Raw genomic sequence first — 21,840 nt, 5'->3', positions numbered from 1 at the left:
CTATATGACTCCCTGAGAAGCACTCTGATGTTACTAAATGGTAATCTTTGCTAACTCAGTCTAATATTAAAATGAGTTTCCAATTCCTCAGTATTAGCTCTCTTGACCATAGTTTTTACAACAACAAAAATTACTTATGTATGTAAAATAATACAGAAAAATAGAGGAGGGTTGAGATGGTTGTCTGGAATGGTTTGAGGCACAAGAAGGATTAAGCAGACTCAATTTAAGAAAAAAAAAAAAAAAGCTAACTTCTGCTTCATAAGAAACTATGTTAAGTTGTGCAAATCCCATCTAAGTTTGTTTTTTTTTTTTAGTGCATATATGAAGCCAACAATATTATTCTCTTTGATGTTGCATAAAGCCTAGCCACTAGCAGTAATTACTAGAGGAATTAAATTTTCTTTATGAAAAACATACCTATGTAATATTACATATTATATACTGTTGACTGTACTGGATATGACCATCAGTTTCTGGCTATCAGGGTGTTTGCTGCTGACCAATTTTGCCTCTGCTATTAACTGATGAGGATCAGCAACATCCTGCAGGAATGGCACAGCCCTCAGCAGACCCATGAGGACATTTGCCTGATAGTGGCTGCTGCTCTGCTTCCACAGGACCTTTTGTTAGTCCTTTCCTTTTATGATGCCACCCATGACCTGCATTCACCAGTGGCTTTAGTGCTCAATACAGCATCCCTCCTAGAGCCACATCTTTTGTAATCTGCCTACACGCAGTGAAATAAGAGCAAAGCCTTACTACTTTTTATTTCTGTGCATAAAAGGTGTAAAAATATGAGGTTTTGAAGTCCTTCATTCTGCAGAAAGCTCACGCATGGTGAAAGGAGATACTGGAAAATCCAAAATGCAGGGAAGCATCTGTGATTATAAGAGGAGCAGGCAGCAGAGGCCAAACTTGAGGCCTTTTTGTGGAAAAGTGGATTGTAACCTTAACTTGTGTATCAACAGAGGGTGTAAGAAGTGGTAGGTATAACTGTGAGAATAAAACTGAAACCTGGAGTACCTTGCTGTTACTGTGTAGCTACTGCTTTTCTGCAGCATTTGTTCTGGGATGGAGAGTTTTGACACCATTATACACATTCTCAAAACAGAGAGCAGATATTGGCCCATGTCTGCTTGTAGGTTAACTTTCTCATTAGACATTACTTCTCGGCTAGACTTCACACTGAAAGGACAAAACAAGAAAACTGGGCTGATTCTGAGCCCTGCAAGCAGCCTTCTTCTTCTCTGAAAGAGGAAACACAGACCTAGATCAGCACAATATTTGTGCTGGTTACATTTCTTTGTCTGCCTTTCTTCTTTTTAATGCCTACACCAGCCATCTTCAGAGGAAAGCACCTGTTTTGTGGGAGACATCAGGCTAGGCAGCTGCTGATGGCTCTGGGGAAGGAAGAGGACGTAACTCTTAGTGGTACCGGTTTGCGGTGCTGATGGGTTGGATGGCAGATTCGGATAGACAGGTTGGTGTCCTCAACAAGGTCAGTGATGTGAGAGGTTAATTAATAGCACATGGCTCATTTAGATTAGGAGGGGCATCAGCTGGGCAGACTGTGAGATGGATTTACTGCAAGAGCATCACAGCTGAAACTGGCTGTGTTGGGTTTGTTCTTGCAGAAATGAGCTCTTCGGGTGGACTTTCCTACACCAGCCTCATTGCCTGTGCCCTAGGAGGATTTGCTTCACTGTAAATAGTGCATTTGTGTGTGTGTTTGTATGTGTGTGTGTTTGTATGTGTGTGTATCCCATTGTTGGCTCCCTAAAAGTCTTAGAGAAGCTAAGGGTCCTCTGAGAGAGGATATCATTGATGGTTTCTAAAGAGCCAACAGAAATCTGAATCCTATGGAGCACACTGGCTCCAGTCCAGGAGGGTGTTTAATAATGTGCTGAACTTTTAGAATGGGAATAGTCACTGTAGGTCAAAGTACATGCATAAATGCTTGACTGGTCCGAGTCAGGTTGCTCAGCTTTTTGCAAGATGGAGACTGTAATGAGCAAGACCGCTCACAGTAATAGCATTATTTCCCAGAATTCAGACATGATCGTGCTTTTCATCTAAGTACTTTATACAGGCTGTCATTTTGCCTCATTTTAGTAATGGAGAAGGTCAGGCCAGTAGCAGATTTGCAAGTAAAAGTCAAGTCTCTTGAGCCATGGGCCTGTTTCTGGAGTAAGTTCAGCTGAGCCTCCCTGAGGAGCCACTATCTCATATGGACAGTACTTACTGCAGCACAGCTCTGGTTCCTTCGGCTCTATCATCATAAAAAGTCACTGTGTAAGGAATTATTAGTTGCCACTTGGCCTCCATATCTCATACTAGTAAGTGTATTGGGTGATGGCAAGAGTGAGCAGCACCCCTTCTTTCTTCAGTCACTGCGAGTGATGATGTCCCCTATACCTTTTCCTGTGGGGATAAGGTTGTTGCGGGGCTGTGAGGAAGAGGTGTCACTCATCAGTCTCCTTCAGATTTCCAGCAGGAATAAGCACCACCACTGGGTACTAATTTTGCTGCTCATCCTATAGAAAGAGAGTTGTTTGAGCTGGATTTTAACTTCTTGCACTTTCACCTGTTTGCTGTGGGCCATTAGTTCTGTAAGAAAAATAGGGCACACGTGTCTTTTAGAAGCAAATAATGGTCTGTTCAATTCATCTGGCCAGGACCATGTAAGGTACTGCTGGGAAGGATGTGCCTACTGTGCATGACCAACAATAGCAGCGTGATTTTGTGCTAGAGGCAAGAGGTTCTTCAAGAAAAAGTTCTCAAAAAATGCTTTTGTTCCTTCATATAACCCAGAACCCCACATTTCAAACAGATGCTTTAATTTTAGATGGCAGCTACGTGAAAACCAAACTGCTTGAAGCAGGTATGCTGATACGTATTATTCAGAGTAGAGAGGTGAGTTCTTCATTTCTCTGTCATATATGTGGGCAACCTCCAGAGAATAGGTGTGTAATTACTGATTAATAAAATATTGGAATTAATGGGATAAAACAGTACATTAATGGAAAATATTCAAAATTTATATTGTTCCTTATCAGTCTGTTGATTTTTTTTAATAAACATTGATTTGGTTGAAGAGCCACTGAATGATAGATATTATTGATGCTGTTTTATCTTATAAGTTCTGGTGCTGTAGGTTGCTACATATCTTTATAGGTCATCAAATGAAAGATAAACATGTCTGAACATCTGTGGTGACTGTCTTAGGAACACTGAGAATATATAGGATAAGTTTGCCCTCTACTGGATTGCAGAATTACATCACTGACTTTATGATCAGCTAGAGATGTTATGTTCTTGTTATTCCCAAGGAAGTTTTCCATTACATGATATAACACATACATACTTCATCCTCAAGACTATGTAATTCTTTGTGTCATCTATCCAGTCACCTTTGCTGTGTGAACTGTTCCCTGAATTATTTTAAGTGTTGTTCCTTTTAAAAAGGACTATAGAGTGATACTTTTGAGTAGGGGTGTAGAGGTGTTTTATTTTGTTGGTTTTGGGGGGTTGTTTGTTTTTTTTTTTTTTTTTTTTTTTTGTTTGTTTGTTTGTTTTTTGTTTGGTTGGGTTTTTTCCTCTGGATCAAAAGTTTCTGCAGTGGGAGGAATTCTGAACATCAGAAATAAACTAACAACGGATTGACAGGAGCCATCTGCACAAACCGACCTGCTCTTTTCTCTCTGACAGCTTGTTTCTAGCACAGCCTGGGGTCTCCAGCAAGCTGTATTCACAGCCAGGGAATAGCCCCCGAGGGGCTGCAGCTCCTGCTCTTGCTCTGCCAGTCAGGCTGCCTGCCACGGGTTTACTGAATGCTTTTAGTATGGATGCAGCTACTTGCAGTCAAGGCATGAAATGATGCTGCCTCCTCTTTCTAAGTATGTGCTGGGATTTTAAGGCTCATTTGTTTTTTTTGCTTTTAATAATAGTAACAACCATATACATCTATGAGAGATTGTATTTTGACACAGCTCTACAAGAGTGATCCCAGAGTTATGAGGTCATACCAATGAAAACTAATTCTGCTGTAATGAATCATAAGGTGTATGAGGCCAGATGCTCATCTAATGTAAATCAGTGTAAGTTCTCTGACCTGAAAGGAGTTGTGTTGACTTGTGCTGGCTGAAGATTTGTCTCATTTTTAATGTGATTTCTCATTTGTTATTTTTCTCTGTTGGATGGGCTTATAATGAAGGTTTTTTGGCCTCATCATGCCACTTCAAATTTCTGTCCTTGTTCATCATTTTTTGGTCTGCTAGGTTCTGTTTTACTACCAGAAATGCTATGTCAAACATATATTAGTTCCAAAAAGAAAATCAATGCTGACTGGACAATGCTCAGTAGATCATTGTTCTGACCATGTCCAGATTTTATTGGTACTGAAAAAGCACCGTACAGCACAGTGGGGCGCTATTGTCACTGCCTGTGACAGTGCCAATAACATGTTATGAGCAGCTAATGACAATTTGTAGGGCTCCTTTTACAGCTCTCCTGTAGTCTTCCTTGGAGCCCCCAGCAGCAGTGTGAACAAGAAGGCCATGCAGAGAGCTGTTGTGCTGACAAAGCTCGGGTATTTTTGCTATGAAGTTGTGTATCCACAACCCGATGTGCTAGAAGGTTATGGTGAAAAGCCCTGAAACTAAAAAAAGCTCTTTCCAATAGCACTATAGTTTTTCCAGAGCCAGCAGGTTGCTTTTTTGTCATGATAGTTTTATATATGGATAACCTGAAAGAGGCATGGAGATTGAATATTTTCTGAGCTGCCCACCAGTCAAGACTAAATTTGGAGGTGAGGAGGAAGCCAGCATACCTTAGAGCATCATGTAATAGAAAGGGAGATATTTCTGGCTGGCTGATTTATTTGTCTATTTATTTCACCATCAATTTTGGAGTTAAAGTAAGTCCCTGGGAAAATGGGGTAGGCAACAAATGATCAATGGTGAAAGTTGTATGATGAATTAATGTTTCCATGACTCTGCAGTTCATCGCAGGGGCAGCACCTCCAAAGCAGTCAGAGGAGAGTCAGCTGCTTGAGTTTGGGAAGAAATTTTAAAAATTAACAAAGAAGAAAAAAAGCATTTGGATATTTGAATGCTGGGTGGGTGGAAAAGGAGGACCATTGCACCAGTGCAGAGCCCACTAATTGCTCTGACCAGATAGGCTGCTCTCCAAGTCTAGAGGGGCTCAACCTTATCAGCCATTGATTTCTGAATATCCTTAGGATAAGTCAAAGTTTGGCATTTGTCCCAGTAATTCATGGCTTTGTAGGTGCCAGCCACTCTCTCAGTCTCTGTGGGAACTTTGTGCTGTGGTTTCTTAGGCTGGACAAATTCTGGTTGCACTGGGGAATGTGTCTGAAGGCAGAAACCAGCCCAAACTCCTCAAATCAGGAGGTATAACTGCACAGAGAATAGCTCTGCTAAGGAGTTTTGGTGATTTAGGGGTTGGGGTTTTTTTCAATTGTTCCCAACCAGCCTCTCTGTGCTGAAGTAGAACTGCATGGAGGTCCCATCTTGGATGTCTTGAATCCCATGTTTCCTGAAATTTGAGATTTCAGGACAATTTGGGTGGCACAGAACTCCTTCACAGGGAAGATGTTACAGCTCTGCTTTTGAAACTTCATGAGCAAGGCTGTTTATGGAAGGCAGCACACAGGGTATTTGCCCACTGCATGGACCCTGCTCAGTGCCTGGAAGAGCTGTATGGGCTTTGCTGGGTGCAAGCAGGCCTGCAAATTCTGCCATTCAATGTAAATGTTTTCCTCTTCATTAGTGAACATTCAAGAACAGAGTATGCAGGTAAGATCTGAATGGTTGCATTACCGCTGGGCAAGCTCTTCTTGACAGTAATTACTTTACTTTTGGCCTCTAAGTGATATTATTAGGACAAATCCTGAACACCAGTACCTTTTTTTCTAAGGATAAGCCTGGAACAGAGCTAGTAGTGTCCTAATTTTCCATGTAGGCTGATGCACAGAGAAGCTAAGATCTGGGTCCTCAAAGGTTTTTGGCACTTAACATCACGATTGTGAGTGCACTAACAGGCCTGAACTGACCTGACCAACCTCATCTTGGACCTCTGTCCACACTCAGATGTTCAAGACTTGCTTGAAGTATGTTGTAGGTGTCCCTGAGCCTAGCCCTGTCTCCTGCTGTCTTGGCACTGACTGTCCTCTCTGGATGCAACACAAACCTACAGTGTTCGTAGCTTGTCTTCAGACTGGTCTCCTGATGGAACTCACTAAATAGTCCTGGACCTGACCCACCATTACACCGTGTGGATGGACCTGTTACCACCACGGCCCTGCTCAGATGCCATGAGATGGTGGCCTGGCAGTGAGGGCTTGCTGTGTGCCACCCTCGGCTCCTGGCTCATTCTCCCTCGTGGAGCAGCCCTGCTTTTGCTGATCCCTGGCACTCAGCCCGGTTGAAGTCAGTGGGCCATTTCAAGAACTAGCCCATGTCTTGTCTGAGGTCATAGAGCAATATCAGCAGACATGAGAAGTCTTCACTGAACCATCTTTCTTTTGTGCTGCATCGATCCTTGGTGATTAATAAGATTTTAAAACTTACTTTCATTACTTAATTGCTTCTGTATTCATAAGAATATCACAACATTTTAGTTCTTTTTACATTTGGAGGCTAGAACTATGCAATCTGTGGGGTAACAGGCAGATTTCCATTTTGCTATAACATAAACCTGGTGGGTAAAAATATGAAGGTCTTTGTTGGTAGCTCAGACCTAAGAATTGACCAGTGTAGACCACAGGCTATTTTAATGAAAACATACTTTTGATAGAGAATACTGAGACAAGCAGTGGAGAATAACTTGGGAAAATGAAAGAAAATCTGAAGGGTAGGTTGATAATTTTCAAAGATAAGTCATTTAAAAGGGTTTGGGAGTAGGTGGGGAGAGAGAGAATAGAAAAGAGACCTGGATCATGAGCACATTGCACAGAAATGGTCAGAGGGTTGTGCAGCACCTCTCATACAGGACTCAGAAGCACTCCATTTTTCTGTAATGCACATCAAAGGAGAAGAAACAACAGTTTAGTTGTGCAGGAGCCTGGCTCTGAATTCAGTTCTCTGTATCGCAGAGCTATTGTGTTAACTCAACCGGTAGTCTTCCATTTTGATTTTTTAAAACAATAGCTATGGCATTAGAATGAATCTGTGGGAGTTATAAAGGAAAGAAAATAATTTTTCTTAGGTTCCATCATCTCAGCTCACATCTACTTTATTCACATGGTAGATGCATAAATTCACACAGAAGTCAGACTCAGCTGAAAACAGAGTAGATGGAGTATTTATTGCATAGGCAAGAGCAGCTCGAGGAACATCAGGAAAAAGAGAACACCAAAATACATATTCTGAACTGTCTTATAAGCACATTTGATTTCAAATTCTCGTACAGAGAGGGAAATAGTATCAGAACAACTGCTTTAACAGGCTTTATGTTACAGCTGACTGGGGAACAGTTTCCTGTCTTGTACCAAAAAGTGCCTACTTTATTTAATTAAAAAAAATGGCAGTGATTTTAAGAGGGAGTAAGGCATAATAACTGTAACGGCCAATCTTATGCAGCATTTGGAGTTACATCAAATTACTCTACCCTGACTTTGGTCCATATTTGCAAGACCTATTTTCATTTCAGAAGTTACTTTCTTTTCATTCTGTAAAAACACTGAACACTTCAATTTCAAGGAGGTAGCAAGCATTTGTGTGGAAGTGAATAGGAGACAGAAGAGAGAGTGAGTGGCTGACTAAGGTTGGGAACTCAATCCACTTCTAACTACAGTAGAAGATATAGGAAGATAAATTTTGTACCTTAGTAAAATTTTGAGAAAATAATGTCATTTTCTCCCTAAAAACTTCTTTCAAGCTCTCCTTCTCAGTTCTTCAAGGTATCTGCACGTGTCTTATAGCTATTGGCCCTAGAGGACTTTGGGACTCAGCTCTTTGCTTGTGGGAAGGGCTGAGGAGAGGACACCTTGACCCAGAGCTGTAGAGTGGTTGCTGGATGTCGGTATGCAGGTAAGCTTTGGAGCACCATGGCTACTCAAAACCAGGACTCTTGTGTGTAGGAGCCCAGGTGTATACGAGCCCAAGACAACTTTGCAGGTCACAAACCCCAGTGCTAATGGAGCTGAAGAGATATCAGTGAGGTGAGGGCTGAGCAGTAATTGTTAAGATTTCAGCTTTAGACCAAAAAGTCTAAATTCCACTTATGTTCTGCTTTAGGCTCCAAGTCTTCCACTGGCTCTGATTCCTTTTGCTCCATGTGTTTCCCTTGAAGAACTACTGTGCTAATGTTTTCTTGACTGCTCATTCTGCTATGTGCTTGATCTCTGAGTCCTTTTACAGCATGGTTTTGTTAAAATGTGCTGTTTACATTTCAAGTTTGCTGCTATTTGATCCTTGGAATCAATGATTCCACTTGTATAATGCATTTTGTTTGACTTTATAAATGATAATTGGGATGGGTTCACTTGTAAAACATCTTTCCGATAGCTATCACAGAAGTCAGTAGCTTTTCTTATATAAAATATGCAAGTGTTGGTTACAAAAATCTTTCCTTTTAAATATATATTTTAGCTTAGTTTGTGAGAAATAGCCTGATTTTTTTCAGCAGGCTGTACAGTTGTACTCAACGCAACAGTTACTGGGGGCTTACAGGACTCAGCTTCTCTGGAAATTAGTGGCTTAATAAACAATCAAATATTTTCAAACTAAACAATTTTGAGATGCAAGTTTTTGTGGACAGAATTGCCACAGAAACATTTGTGTTTTCTTTTTGCTTGTGTATTTGGTTGTATTTGGAGGAGGGAAGGGAGAAGTTTTTGCTGTCTTATAACCATGCTTTGGTTTTTCACGCTCTTGTTGTTTCTGGTTAAGATTCCTTGTGAAAGTCACATTGTCTGTATCCAGAATGTGTATAATACACCTGGTAAAGAATACAGTAGTTGAAAGCAAATGTCATTTAACCAAAGATACAGGCCCATAGAAAGAGTTAGTGGCATATGAAATTCCATGATACAAACCAGTCACATTTCAAAAGCAAGTTACTTATGCAGAATCATTTTTTCTTTAAAAATTTCAGCATAAAATATATTCTTGTCTGTAAGAGAAGGTTTTAATCAGCTGTACTTTAAAATGTTTTCTCTTGCTGTATTCCAAACACTGAACTTCATTGTTTCACTCGTACTGATACTTAATAAATTGGTTTTGTTTTTCAGCCATGACAAGGCAAGATGAATTTTGTGGAAAAGGACTGCCTAATGGAGATGTGGTGTATAATTTGGATGATGGATTATTGGAGAGCCAGAGTAGTCTGTGTTGTGGTCATTTTATTGTTCAGTTCAGTAATGGAGTTAAGTTATATTTACATTTTCTAATTATATTTTGTTTTGCAAAAAAAAATTATACGTAAATATCCTCTTGCCAAACCAACCACTGAATTCTATTCCTCTCTCAGAAAAAAAGAAAAGAAAGAGAACAATTAAGACTGAAATAGAAAGCAAAATAGATAATGAAAGCCCACTGAAATCACAAAGAGGCTCCACACTGCATTTCAGACAAGCATCCTGCTTTTCATCACAGTCATGGCCTTCGCTTGTCCACTGAGTCCACAGCTCAAAGTCTTGTCCTGCGAACAGCCTTGGCCAGGATCCATCGTTACTGCTGCTTTGGGAAACACATCTTTAAATCCCCTTGATTTTTGGATCAGCCAGGGAATGTGCTTGCTGGAGGTGGTAGCACCCAAAAGGCTGTTTGAAATTATGCTCCCGTGCCACATGCAAAGGACCTATAAAGGCAGAACAGGGATCAGGTCACAGCATATACCATCCTTTCCCCACATACTCCAGGCACAAAGTCTTCTGCTCCGAAGGGGCAGCTCAAGCTTTGGTGCTCCTCCGTGCGAGGTGGTCGCTCAAGAGCCAGGTGGGCTACCTGGGCTGCTACCCCTCTGGGGGAATTACAGAGAGGGAGGGACCAAGTTTTGAGCAAGTGGGATTTTTTTCTCATATCTTTCTATAGAATGCCTCAGCAAGATACTCTCTGCATCACTGTATAGGAGCAAAAGAGTGGTGGTGTTATTTGTTTAAACACAGCGTATCTGCCTAAGTTAACTGAAAGTCTACAAGGTCCAACTCACCTCCACATAATGAGTGCCAATAGCTGAATTTCCTAAAATCCATTACAGTCAGTGGATTTGGTTTTTCTGTTTTGTGCCTCTAAGTGAAGGATGGCATAATCCTTACTTTTTGGATGGGACTTCTAGAGCTTGTTCTTTGCTGCTTTCCAGGCATTTGTTGCAATGAACACCATTTTTCTTATTAGCTGTTTCCCCACATTTAAATGACTGTGTCTAAATTAGACACAATAGGATGCATTAGAAAGCAAATTAAGAAGATATATTAATTTACAATTCCAAGTAAAATAGAGCTTATGACCATATCTTTTAATGAAATAAAGTCTGTGGCAGGTTTAAACTTTGATTATTCTACCCCAAAGCTGGCAACGTGACCTGATATCTAGAAAAAATAACTATAACTTACTCAAAGCTCCTTTTGCTTCCACCAGGAAAAGTGCTGGCCCCATATTAGGCAGCACCGAGTCCTTAATTGAGGGCTAAATGATGATGTACATTATCATTTGCATTCTAAATGCCTCAATTTAGAGCTGAAACATGAGAAAAGCAATTAGATTCTTGACTATTCTTCCTAAATGTCTTAGGCATTTAGAGACAAACTCTTGGTCTAGACCCATCTTGCTAACACTGGAAAACAACTATTCTAGTGTAATATTTTATCTTGTTGGATAGAAGTCAGGGCCCTGTTTGCTCCAGCATTTTATAAATGTGGTAAAAAGTAGGCCCTGCTCCAGAGAGTTCATACTTTCATAAACTCAAATAATGACAGTTAAGTGATTGGGACACAGATTGATTAAATCCTTGACTTTGGTGAGCATCATAACACCATCCTAACAAATGGTTCACACCAATAGACAATACAAATTAATTGGAAGCACGATATCCACTTCTTCAAATGGACTTTAGGTACCTAATCTCTAATTGAGAATTTGAGTTTAATTTACTACATAAACCTAGGAAGAATAAATTGTGTGTTACAATGCCTATGTTGCAGGATTTGGTCATTCACTGTAATGAAATTCCACTGAAAGTCCACTGAAAAGTAGAGCAAAAAAAATCTGCAGGTGTAATAGGAACATCATCCAACAGCAAGAAACATTAGCATTGGCCTCAAGGTGGAGAAGAACTCAATGCGAATTGACAGGCTTATATCAACCCCTCATCATAAAGAAAAAAAGGAGTAATGCAATTAAATGTAGTCTTATTTTGTTGAAATATTTTTTTCAGGCACAGGATGTTCTGAGGTGATACCGATAATTAGCAGAGAAATTTAATCATCCGTAACACAATGAAAGAAAAAAAAATTGGCTCTTTAATAAAAACATAGACCCACCTGATCTGAAATAGAACGTTTCAGTATGTCTTCCAGGCTAGAAAGTCTAGTTAAAGATTAATGGAAGTTGGCAAGCATTAAATTATCTACCTAAAAGATCCTATACAATGTCATGAATTAAATATAAATACATTGATATTCACAAAATAAGTTATCTGCAAGTCTGCTGCATTGAAATACTGAAATAACATATACCAAAGGCAGAAAGCCTTCTGAATAATTTGCCATCACTAGGGCATCTATTAAAAAGAAGATGCATTTGTGGGGCCAGATTTTCTACTTGGCTGAAGTGGGAACTGTACTGTTCTATACCAATAGCAAGCTTGACTCATGGTGGTGTTTTACCTTGAAGGAACGTTTATGGCTAGCCCCTGGCTGTTGCTGTGGGATTCAATGGTAGGACTTCTGTTGATTTCAGTGGGATGAGCTTTCTTGGCTCTTAATGCTTGACGTTTTCTTGGCAACATGTGAGATTCTTCTTGGTTCTATGACTTGTGGTTTGATATCTTTCCAACTTTGCTGGAATCACTGTCAGGAGTGAACACTTGAGTGAAGGGGACTTTGATGCTTTTTCCCTTCTCAACATAATTGTCATTAAAAAATATAGCTGTCAGAATGGTATTGAAATATAATTGTTTTGGAGGATAAAATCTGTTGCATAACAAACTTTCAAATGTTTAACACAAGTCTATATATTTTCAATTCAGTGTTAATGAAAAAAAACTTAGCACATATGTTGCTTTTAGCTTACCATGTTTTAGTTATGCTTCTGTGTATTTTTATGTGTTTGTTTTTTAAAACTCTGCAGTACCCACTTCTACAGGGAGAAGTTGGGTAGCACAGGATACTCTTAATTTAGTAAAGACAATGTGATGTATTGGTTAGGCACTGGAATTGGTGAAGTCCAGCTGGAAATCCAAAGTACATTTAAGGGTGAGGATACTTGCTAGAAGTGATTAATGAGTTGTATGTCATTTCTACTACAGAACCTGCAGTTTTTAAAGAAAAAAAAATAATACTAGCTCTGATTAACCAGAAGTGGTACCTGCCTGAAAAGCAAGCTCTTGTAATGCTTCCTCTTAGCATCTTCCTGTTCCCATTAGTGAGTCTAATGATTCTGCCCAGATTTTCCTAGTATTGCCATGTATTTAAATTTCATATGCCCAACCATTACACAGAAAGTATATTCTGAATGCTTTTCCTCCTACTCTGAATCACTTAGCAATTTCAACAATTTCATTCATGGCAAAGTAATTATTTCAATTCAGTATATTTTTAGCTTTTATTAATGGAGTTTAGAAGCTGAAAATGTGAAAAAAACGGCAGCTTTAAGGGGGAATCTGTACTAGGAGAGTCTTCCAGATTTTGCCCTCCTGTCCTAGCCTGCAGCCATCAACATTGCCTCATGCCCAGGCTGTGCTATGGTGTATATCTGCTGCCTGGCTTAGGAAAAAAACCCATGTGCCCAGTATGGACAGGGACTCATCTGAGTCCCAGAATTTGAAATATATGCTTGGTGCTTCTACCTAACAAGGTAAAAATAGAGCATGTCCAATAGTGCTATGGATCTTAGTATGAGACCTCCCATCTGATCTGCTTTTATGAGAACACAGTGGAAATTTCTGTCTAGGCTAGTTGAGGTGTCATCATAACAACATGCAGGCAGTGCCCCATGTGAACCTGTAATTTCTTGGGTTTATTATGGACCGTATGAAAACAAGCTGGGGATCTCTGTACCCATCTTATGGTCCATTTGCAGCTGAATAATTCACTTGTGGATAATGGGGAGTTGACTGCATTCCAGGTAGCTGTCCAGAGGTGATGTGTCTCAAGCCAAATCCCTGATGAATCTAATAAATTACCATGTTTTCTAAGAACTAAATGTCAAAGCACATATATGGGCATTTAGTGTCTAAGTAGTGTCAGAAGAAACCAGATGTGTTGAGCTGCCCACTGTTTTCCCCAAGATGGAGTTGGTACATGACAAATAAACTCTCCAATTATACCTTTGGGAAAATACGTTCCAATTGGTGTAACAGGGGGTTACACCAATACGAATTTGTGTATTTTACAATAGGTTACTATTGGTGTAAAATACATTCCTATTGGTGTAACAGGAGGTAACTCTTTTCTCAAAGGCAACAGTTTTCAGCTATGCCATTGCAAATTTCCTGAGCATGCAAAGTTTTCAAGTCCTATATTTCACTGGGAGGGATGAGAAGTGTATGGCCATGCTTGCAAAGAAATAAGATGGAGAACATGGGGAGAGGAGAAGAATGTCACCACACAGTGACGATGTTGGCAGTAACCCACCAAAATGCAGCTAAGGGTTTTTTAAAAAAAGTTAATGGTACAGAGACAAATCATTCTAAAATTCAGTGGTCCCTATCATATTCCTTTTTTCCTCGGAAAACAGAATAAATAGAGGATCTTTTCTGAGATAATATTATTTCCCTTTTTCAGACTCTTCTCTCCCATTTAGGTTAACAAACATGGCTTAAGTACCCTCATGCAGTAAGAGCTAGCAAATATTAACTTTTTAACAGCAGCTGCTCTGTCATTATTCTAATTTCATGAAGAATTAGCGATCCTCAGAAGTAATTTTAAAATTTATTTAACAGTATATTTACTTTATCTGTCTCTCCAATTTCTTCTCTAGAAGATAAGCCTAGACTTCTCTAGAAGACAAGACTAGAAGGAGAAATCACTATGGTTGTAAATATATAGGCAAAGTTCTAGCATAGTAGGAGTGAAGATTTTTCAGAATAGATATTTAGCATGGCTTGAGTAACAGAATTCTCAAAATTGATCCACTTAGGAACAAAAAAAGGTTGCTTGTTGCAACTGTCTTTTTTTTTTCTGTATTGTACTACTCAACACCATTATGGAATATCTTTACTGTTACTAAAGCTCTGTTTCTGACTTCCATTAGGCTTGCCCAATATAACAACCATTTCATCTGGGATATCAGCAATCCTATTCCTCTTGAATGTTGTAATAGCAAAGGAAATACTACAGATGATCTCTCCCTCAGCAGTTATCCCCTTTTCTTGGCACTCATTAGACCACATCTGTAGTTCAGTTCTGGGCCCCCAGTACAAGACTGATACAAATTGGAGCAAGTTCAGCAGAAAGCCACCAGGATAACCAGGGGCTGGAACACTTACCCCTTGCAGAGAGGCTGGGGGAGCTGGACTTGTTCAGCCTGGAGAAGAGATGGGTTTGGAGGGGACCTGACAGCAGCTTTCTAGTTTCTTTGGATGTTAACAAGGAGATGGAGCCAAGATCTTCACAGTGAGGTATGGCAGGAGGTTGAGAGGCAATGGGCCTAAGTTAAAACAAGAGTTAAGACTGAATATAAGGAAAATCTTTTTCCCTTTGAGAACAGTCAGCTATCAGAACAAGTTGCCTAGTGAGGCTGTGTGGTCCCTATTCCTGGAGGATTTCAAGACTCATGACTTGACAAAGCTTTGAGCAACCTGGTCTGACAACAGAGCTGACCCTGCTTGAGCAGGAGGTTGGGCCAAAGACCTTCTGAGGTCCTTCCAGTCTGAATGATCTCATCTCAAGCATTTGGGTTGGGTTCCTCCTCAGCATTTCTACTGAAAAGCACCAGCTTTCCTGATTGCTTGACAGAAAATGCAAATCAGACTCCCCCTGATGCTCAGTTCGACCTACTGGCCCAGTGAAGGGAAGATGATGTGGGTTGCATGACAAAACAATGTGCTGTGGACCCTGTGTGAGGGATGGGGAGATTTCAGGGCGAAGGTGTAGTATGGTGGCCTGATCTTAAAGAGCACAGTATTGAAATTAGGCTAGAGAGAAGCCTGAGCACAGGCTTTTGGATCAGGCTGACAGGAAGAAAATGGGATCCTCACAAAAGTGTCCAACTGAGAAGAAAAAGCCATATCTTACATTTTGAAAACACAAATTCTTCTACTGAATAGAATAAAAAGTAAGCTTAAATTAAGGAGAGAATGTGAAATCCTGATACTCTTAGAACTGGCTTTTAATACAACAGCTGTTGTATTTGTCTGTGGTCTTACATCCTTAAAATATTTTTCTTTAAAAGTACCGAATAAATAAAAGTCTGTGCTGTGCAGCCAACTAATACTGTGTGAACTTAATTCTTTCCTTCTATTCAGAAGGACTGTTCCCAGGCTTGTTTGGCTAGTGAGAAGGAGAGCCAGCATCAAACGCACTGAATGGGTTTTATTTGATAAAATAAATTCTCCCACTCTCTTATCATCATAGCTTTAAATAAAGTACTGTGAATAGGATGTAAGCATTGTAGCCTGTGTTCCTTTTCAGATAAAGAAAGTCAGCCTCAGAGTACTGAAACCCACAAATAATAGAATATCTCTAAGACTTTCTTTTCCTTTTTCTTTTTTTCTTTTTTTTTTTTTTTTTTATATATATATCTCATTCTGTGAGGGATGTGAGAAAAGCACATTTCCTCAAAATGGCCTATAAAAATGTTTGTGGATGAAGATGCCATTTTGGTTTTGTCATAGTACCCGAGATATGGAGAATATCTCTATATCAGATATAAAACAAGACCTGTCTGAGTTCCCAGGGATTTCCTCATAGTATGCACCTTGGATAGAAATGGACAGATTGCAGAAAAACCCCTCCTTATACAGGAGTTTCACTTAAGATCTTACTGTTAAGTCTAGGCTTAACTTTACCATGTTTATAGCAGAAGTAACTCTGCTGACAAAGGAGGTGTACTGAGACTAACGTAATGAATGCAAAAGTCAGGAATGTTGACAATTTTCCTCTGATAAAAAGCCTGATATGATGAAGAAACATTTTTATGTTTTACTGAGGTTTTCTGGAACAGATCTTTGGCCTTAAATACAGAATAACCACCAGCAAGCTTTTTAGCTACTTAAATCATACTACTTTCTTGGGTCTCAAGGAGATTGGCTAGCCTTCCACATCATTCAAATAAAGTAAAAAATGTTCCCTACAAAAATGTGGAAGAAATTTCACATCATCTTTCTGAATTCACCATTTTACTTCCTAAGCACAACAAAGTTGGTTCCTTGTTCAGTAAGAGTAAGTTATTTATTGCAGCTCTCATGAATTTCCATTAAAATGACATGAAAAACATCCATCAAGAAGAAAAGCTCAATTTGTTTGAATGTTAGATGAAAATGAGTCCAGTGGGGTTAATGTACTTGAGGGAGTAATGTGGTAATATCACTTGTAGCTGTCTTAAATGTGCCAAACCTGAAGGACAGTTTCATTGACTATTTGCAATGGAATCACCGCTGTACCCCAAGTACAAGAAGCACAGCTCGGGCTACGAATCTGCAGCACAAGTTAGCCTCACACTTCAAGATCCGGGAGCAAGTCTTAGGTGTTCCATCTTCCAAACGAAAGTGGTTCAGACATGAAAAATATCAGCCAAAAGTCATAATCAGAACCCATAATCTTTGGGAACATGAGGGATGCAGTTCTGGAATCATTTTAGTTTGAAATGACACAACAGTAATTTCTTAAATAGACATTTTAATCTGTAACAAATAAGGTCACTGGGTTTGGAGTGCTGTGTTCTTATGGGTCATAGGATAATGGACGCTGGAAGAGATCTCAGGAGGTCTCTGGCCCAACCTCCTCCTCAGAGCAGGGTCAGCTCTGAGATCAGACCAGGTTGATCAGAGCTTTATCCATTTGGCTTTTGGAAACCTCCGAAGGTGGACTCTGGTCATAAAACTTTCAGAGAGAAGACACTCACTGTGTCTTTTCTCAAAGTGTCAAGTGAGTCAAAAAAAAAAAAAAAAAGAACTAAAAGCTGTAAATCAGGAATTTCTCTCTCATAGTGGGATATTTTTGCCCCAACATTACCAATGTTGTCATTTCGCACAGCATTGCAAAAGACTGACTTTTGTTTCCTATCTCTCATGAGATCTTTGGATTATGATGATGGGAGCATGGGGTTCATGGGAGGAGTGGAAACACAGTAATGTACAAATGCGGGCCAAATGCACCCGGGTTGGTGTTTAATAAGAAAAACCCCAATTCAACAGCTAGATACTGTCAAAGGTGAAACTAAGAATTTTGCCAGTAGTCTCAACTTTAAACAAAGCTGTTTTAATCAAAGCAATTGCTACGGTTATGCCAATAGCACATAAATTAAATATTAAATAAAAATAAGCAGACAAACCCAGTAACTGCACTATGACAAAGCTGAGGGAAAAATATCCAAAGACCCACTATTGCCAGAGTTCAGTATATGGTAAGTAATTCTACTGGTGTGTAAAGTAATGCAGGAGGCGAGTGGGACTACTAACTGTGAAGTAGATAACAAATATTTTGCGTTCATACATAATTAAAACACCTGAGGGTAAAATATTGAGATGCAACAGGAACTGCTTGATAAAACATCAAAATTGAAGTAAAGAAAGCAAAAGAGACGAGAGTTTGAGGAACACAGTGAAGAGCTTCTTACTCAAGATGCACCTTGTATGAGGTGTAAGCAGTTCCCAAATAAAGAGAAGGGGGAAAATAGTCAAGATTGCAAGTAAAGGGTGACATACCAGCATCATCTGCTGTTGGCATTTCCCATGAATGTCCTGGGGGTCTCACTTCCCCATTGCCATCATTTTTAAGACACAGACTTAACATCGTAGATGAGAGGTTTTGCATCTGAATATATTTCAGCAGCTGGGTGGCTTAAAGAAAAATACAGAGTGAGCAATACTATGGGATTGCACATGTTGTGTCCTATTTCTAGTGAACAGCCATTGCCTGGGAAATGAAGATTCTGCAAGCTGTGAAGGACCAGGGTTCAAGGTGCTACAGATGGGCATACCTAAAGGACCCAGGGAAGGGTCTGCAGTTCCCCCACTGAAAAAAGAGAGCTTTTGCTCTAGCCGTTGGATTGGTTATACCTTGGATGTCAAGAGTTTCTGGTTTTACTTCTTGGTTTCCCTTCTCAGTTATTAAGCAAATCACTTTCTTCCCAGAGTTTCTTCTCTCCTTTTGAGTGGGCAATATCTGAAGCAGCCCTGTTCATGCCGAATGAAACCGATGGGCACCTAAGTCTCCTGGAGCTGGCTGTAATTACTTCTGGCACATCAGGGAGAGGCAAAAGAGACCGCTCCCTGCAAAGAATTTCTGCCATGTGTGCAGGCTGAGGTGTAAACCTTTGGGATGGGCAGATGGCTGGGAAGCTGCACCAAGGCGGGGAGGGCAGCGGGAGGGAGAGGGACCATCTCCAGCCACCTGTGGGGCAGCTGAGCTGGGGGCGGCAGCTCGCAGCGGTGGGCGACCTCACAGAAAAAAAAAAAAAAAGGAGCGAAGGGTATGGCCGGGGTTCGGCTGCAGACACGGGCTGTGCCCTTGCCTCGGCACTTCCCCGTAGCGGGGGCGGGGGGGGGACGAGCTCCGGCAAGCCCCTGCCCCTTCCTTGGGGTGTGCGGCGGGGTTCCCCCCCCCGCATCTCAAATCCTGGAGGTCCCTGGGAGCGGCCCCCGAGAGCGCCCTGCGCATCCCTGGAGCGGGGGGGCTGCGGGGGGGGGGGGGGGGGGAGGGAAGGGGGGGCTGAGTAGCTGGGGGGTGGGCTGAGGGGCCGGGGCGCAGCCGTGGAAACGCGGCGTGCGGCCCCCGCTCCCCCGCGGCAGCGGTATTTCCATTTCCCACCCTCCCTGCATCAGACGGGGCCTGGCTGGGGCCGCGCCGGCTCCAGCCGGTGAACAGTTAACGCCGGGAGAGGCGGCTCCTCTTCCCCCCCCCCCCCCCCCCCGGCCCCCTCCCCGGTTCCTGTTTGTAAAAAGCGTGTGCACCCCCCCGGGAGAGCAGCGAGCCGGGCACAGCCAGGGGAGGCGGGGGCAGTCGCCCCTCCGCCTTCTCCAGCTTCCTCTTTTTATTTATTGTGTGTGTCCCCCGTCCCCGTTCCGTCCGTTGTCGTACCCCATCTCCCACACGCACCCCCCCCGTCCTCCCCCGCCTTTTTCTGCCACCGCTCTCCCGGGGTGGCCTCGGCTCGGCGGCCCCGGGGCGGGCATGGCCGGGGCGGGGGGCGTGTGTGCGGCTCCCTCCTGCCCACCCCACCCTGCAGGGCAAAAATCCGGGTGGTGACTGAGCCCGGCTGCCCCCCGCCGCCGCTCCTCCCTCACCTCCCCTTTGACAGGGGCTGTTTGATTTTATTTCCTTTTTTTTTTTTTTTTTTTTTTTTTTTTTTTGGTGGGCAAAAGGAAAAATATATATTGAAAGGGTGGGGAAGGGAAAAGAAAAAAAAAAAAGAAAAGAAAAAAAAAAAAAAAAAGAAGAAAGCAGGCATCCTTCCCCCTCTGCTGCTCGTAGTCCCCTCCACTCCACACCAAAAAGAGCCATCGCCAAGTGCACGCCAGTTCTTCACTAAAGTGATCCAGCCGCTGGATTAAGTAACTCTGGGAGAACAGCACACGCACGCACACACACGGCAAAAATGAAGGAAAAGGCAATGTTTCAAACGGCTAAAATGCAAGGAAACATGATGGTAAGTGGCTGCTGCTGGCGCCTCCGGTGACTGGAAGTAAGTGGCGGGGCTGGGGTTGCCCGGAGCCCGCACGGTCGGTGCGGATCCTCCGCTGCCGCGGCTGCATCTTCCCTTGGTGTCCGTCCTCCCCCTCGAGAGGAGGGTCGCTGGGGATGCGGGGGGCTGCTGGGGCGTCCCCCCTTTCTAGAAGGGGGGCTGGGGGGCGCCGGGGCCGGGGCTGGGCAGTGCTGGGGCGGGCTGAGCGCCCGGCGGGCTCCGGGCACGGCCAACTTCGCCAAGTTGATGCCCACGGTGTCTGTGTGAGCTGGGGTGGGGTGGGGGTTACCTTGCCTTTCCTCCGGCTTTACTAGTGAAAACATTTGTCTTGTTGCCATTATTTTTTTTTTTTTTTTTTTGAAAAAAAAAAAAAACCAAACAAATCCTTTCGGGATGCCTTTTAAATCATCTCTCCCCCTCCACCCCTTAAGGAAAAAAAAAAATAAAAAATAAAGCAGCCAGCTGCTCTCCCGGAAGAAATGCTGGTTGCCATCTTGTGCTGATGGAAATACAGTTGTGTGTTTTGCCTGCTGGCTTGCCCCCCAGGGGCGGTGGGGCTGCCGGGGGGGTGGGGGGATACCCCCCATGCGGGCGTCCCCGGGGACAGCGCGCTGCTGGGGGGGGGGGGGGGGGGGATGCGGGTGGGCACCCCGCGGTGCGGAACGTGGTGGCTTCAGGGCTCTTTGCTTTATAAACAACTTATTTCAGATAATCTGGAGCTTTCAAAGGGTACCTGTTGGTCTGCCGTCCCCTCCCTCCTCTCGAGGGAAGTGCTCGTATCTGTTTCTTGCCTCCCCTGTGAGGGGAAATTCTAATATTTAAGGCAAAGTTAGTATATGTGTCTCTCATGCCTTGTGTTGACGTGTTCAAGAAGCAGCCAAAGTATTCTCTATCCTTTAATTAAGTTCCATAATAAAATGCTTCGCTGGCTTTTTAAGAAAATGCTTCCTTTTCCACCTCCAATAATACTGCCTTTTTCCGGCAGTAGTTTTTAAGAGGAAGGTGCAATGCTATGTGACCTGTGAATTCAACTAAGGGAACTGAATGGGAACTTCTGCAAACATTTTTCCATGAGAATTTCACAGCCTGTGTGGTTGCATTGCACTCCTTTCATAATGGCTTTTAAATGCATGGGAAATATCTGGTGCTGGAACTTTTTTAACGTGGGGAAATTGAGATTATTATTTGCTTAAGCTACTGATCCTAGAGGTCATTATAGTCTTTGATTAGGATGTTATCTATCAATAAGAAAAAATAATTAACCACCTGAGATGACACTGTTCAATTAAAGTACAGTATTAACCTCATTTACATACACAATGTCACAGAATTAATAAATATCTCTTGCACATTTTCCTTTCTGGTCTGTGAAGTCAGGGAATGATGAGCGGGCAGGGATTCCCCCATGGCCACTCAGCAAAGGGCTGGAGCTTCTGCTGGGATTTTTGGCTAGCGCTTCTGAGCGTGGCAAAATGGATCCGCATTTCCACACCTCTGCGAGATGAGCAAAGGCTGGAGCGATCGATCTGCACACGGAGCTGAGTAGCAGGGGCTGTCCACAATTCAAAACCTTCTGCCAGAGACAGTAGTTTTTGCCTGGGATTCAAACAGGAGCAGGATCTGGCCCCCCAGGCTGCTAAATCACTGGTATTTCTTACTGTCACTCGGCCCAGTCTCCCTGGACCTGAATGCAAGGTTTTGCTTTGAAGAACTAATTTTTGAGACACTGTTGGTGAAATTTCAACGCAAGGAAACTGTTACACTGACACAGATGATTTCTTTAATTAATGCCTGTGTTTTTATGCGCCAT

At 42.1% G+C, this 21,840-nt stretch overlaps 1 protein-coding gene across 2 annotated transcripts in view; it reads left to right on the top strand.

Annotated features, from left to right (window-relative positions):
• DPP6 (dipeptidyl peptidase like 6) overlaps positions 1-21,840 on the top strand; it is a 559,441-nt gene that overhangs the window by 42,566 nt on the left and 495,035 nt on the right. The window contains exon 1 of one of the 2 annotated variants that reach the window (XM_042801789.1): positions 19,717-19,994. The exons of the other annotated variant lie outside the window; for it this stretch is intronic. Within the exon in view, the coding sequence (XP_042657723.1) occupies positions 19,944-19,994 (51 nt within the window). The 5' untranslated portion in view covers positions 19,717-19,943. Of the gene's footprint in view, positions 1-19,716; positions 19,995-21,840 lie in introns of those variants that run through there. 2 annotated transcript variants of the gene reach the window in all.

The sequence above is a fragment of the Tyto alba genome, unplaced genomic scaffold (genome assembly GCF_018691265.1).
Source record: "Tyto alba isolate M040663 unplaced genomic scaffold, T.alba_DEE_v4.0 Super-Scaffold_38, whole genome shotgun sequence".
Taxonomy (NCBI): Eukaryota; Metazoa; Chordata; class Aves; order Strigiformes; family Tytonidae; genus Tyto; species Tyto alba.
The sequence above is the reverse complement of the archived record's forward strand: the minus strand, read 5'-3'. Positions and strand labels throughout refer to the sequence as shown.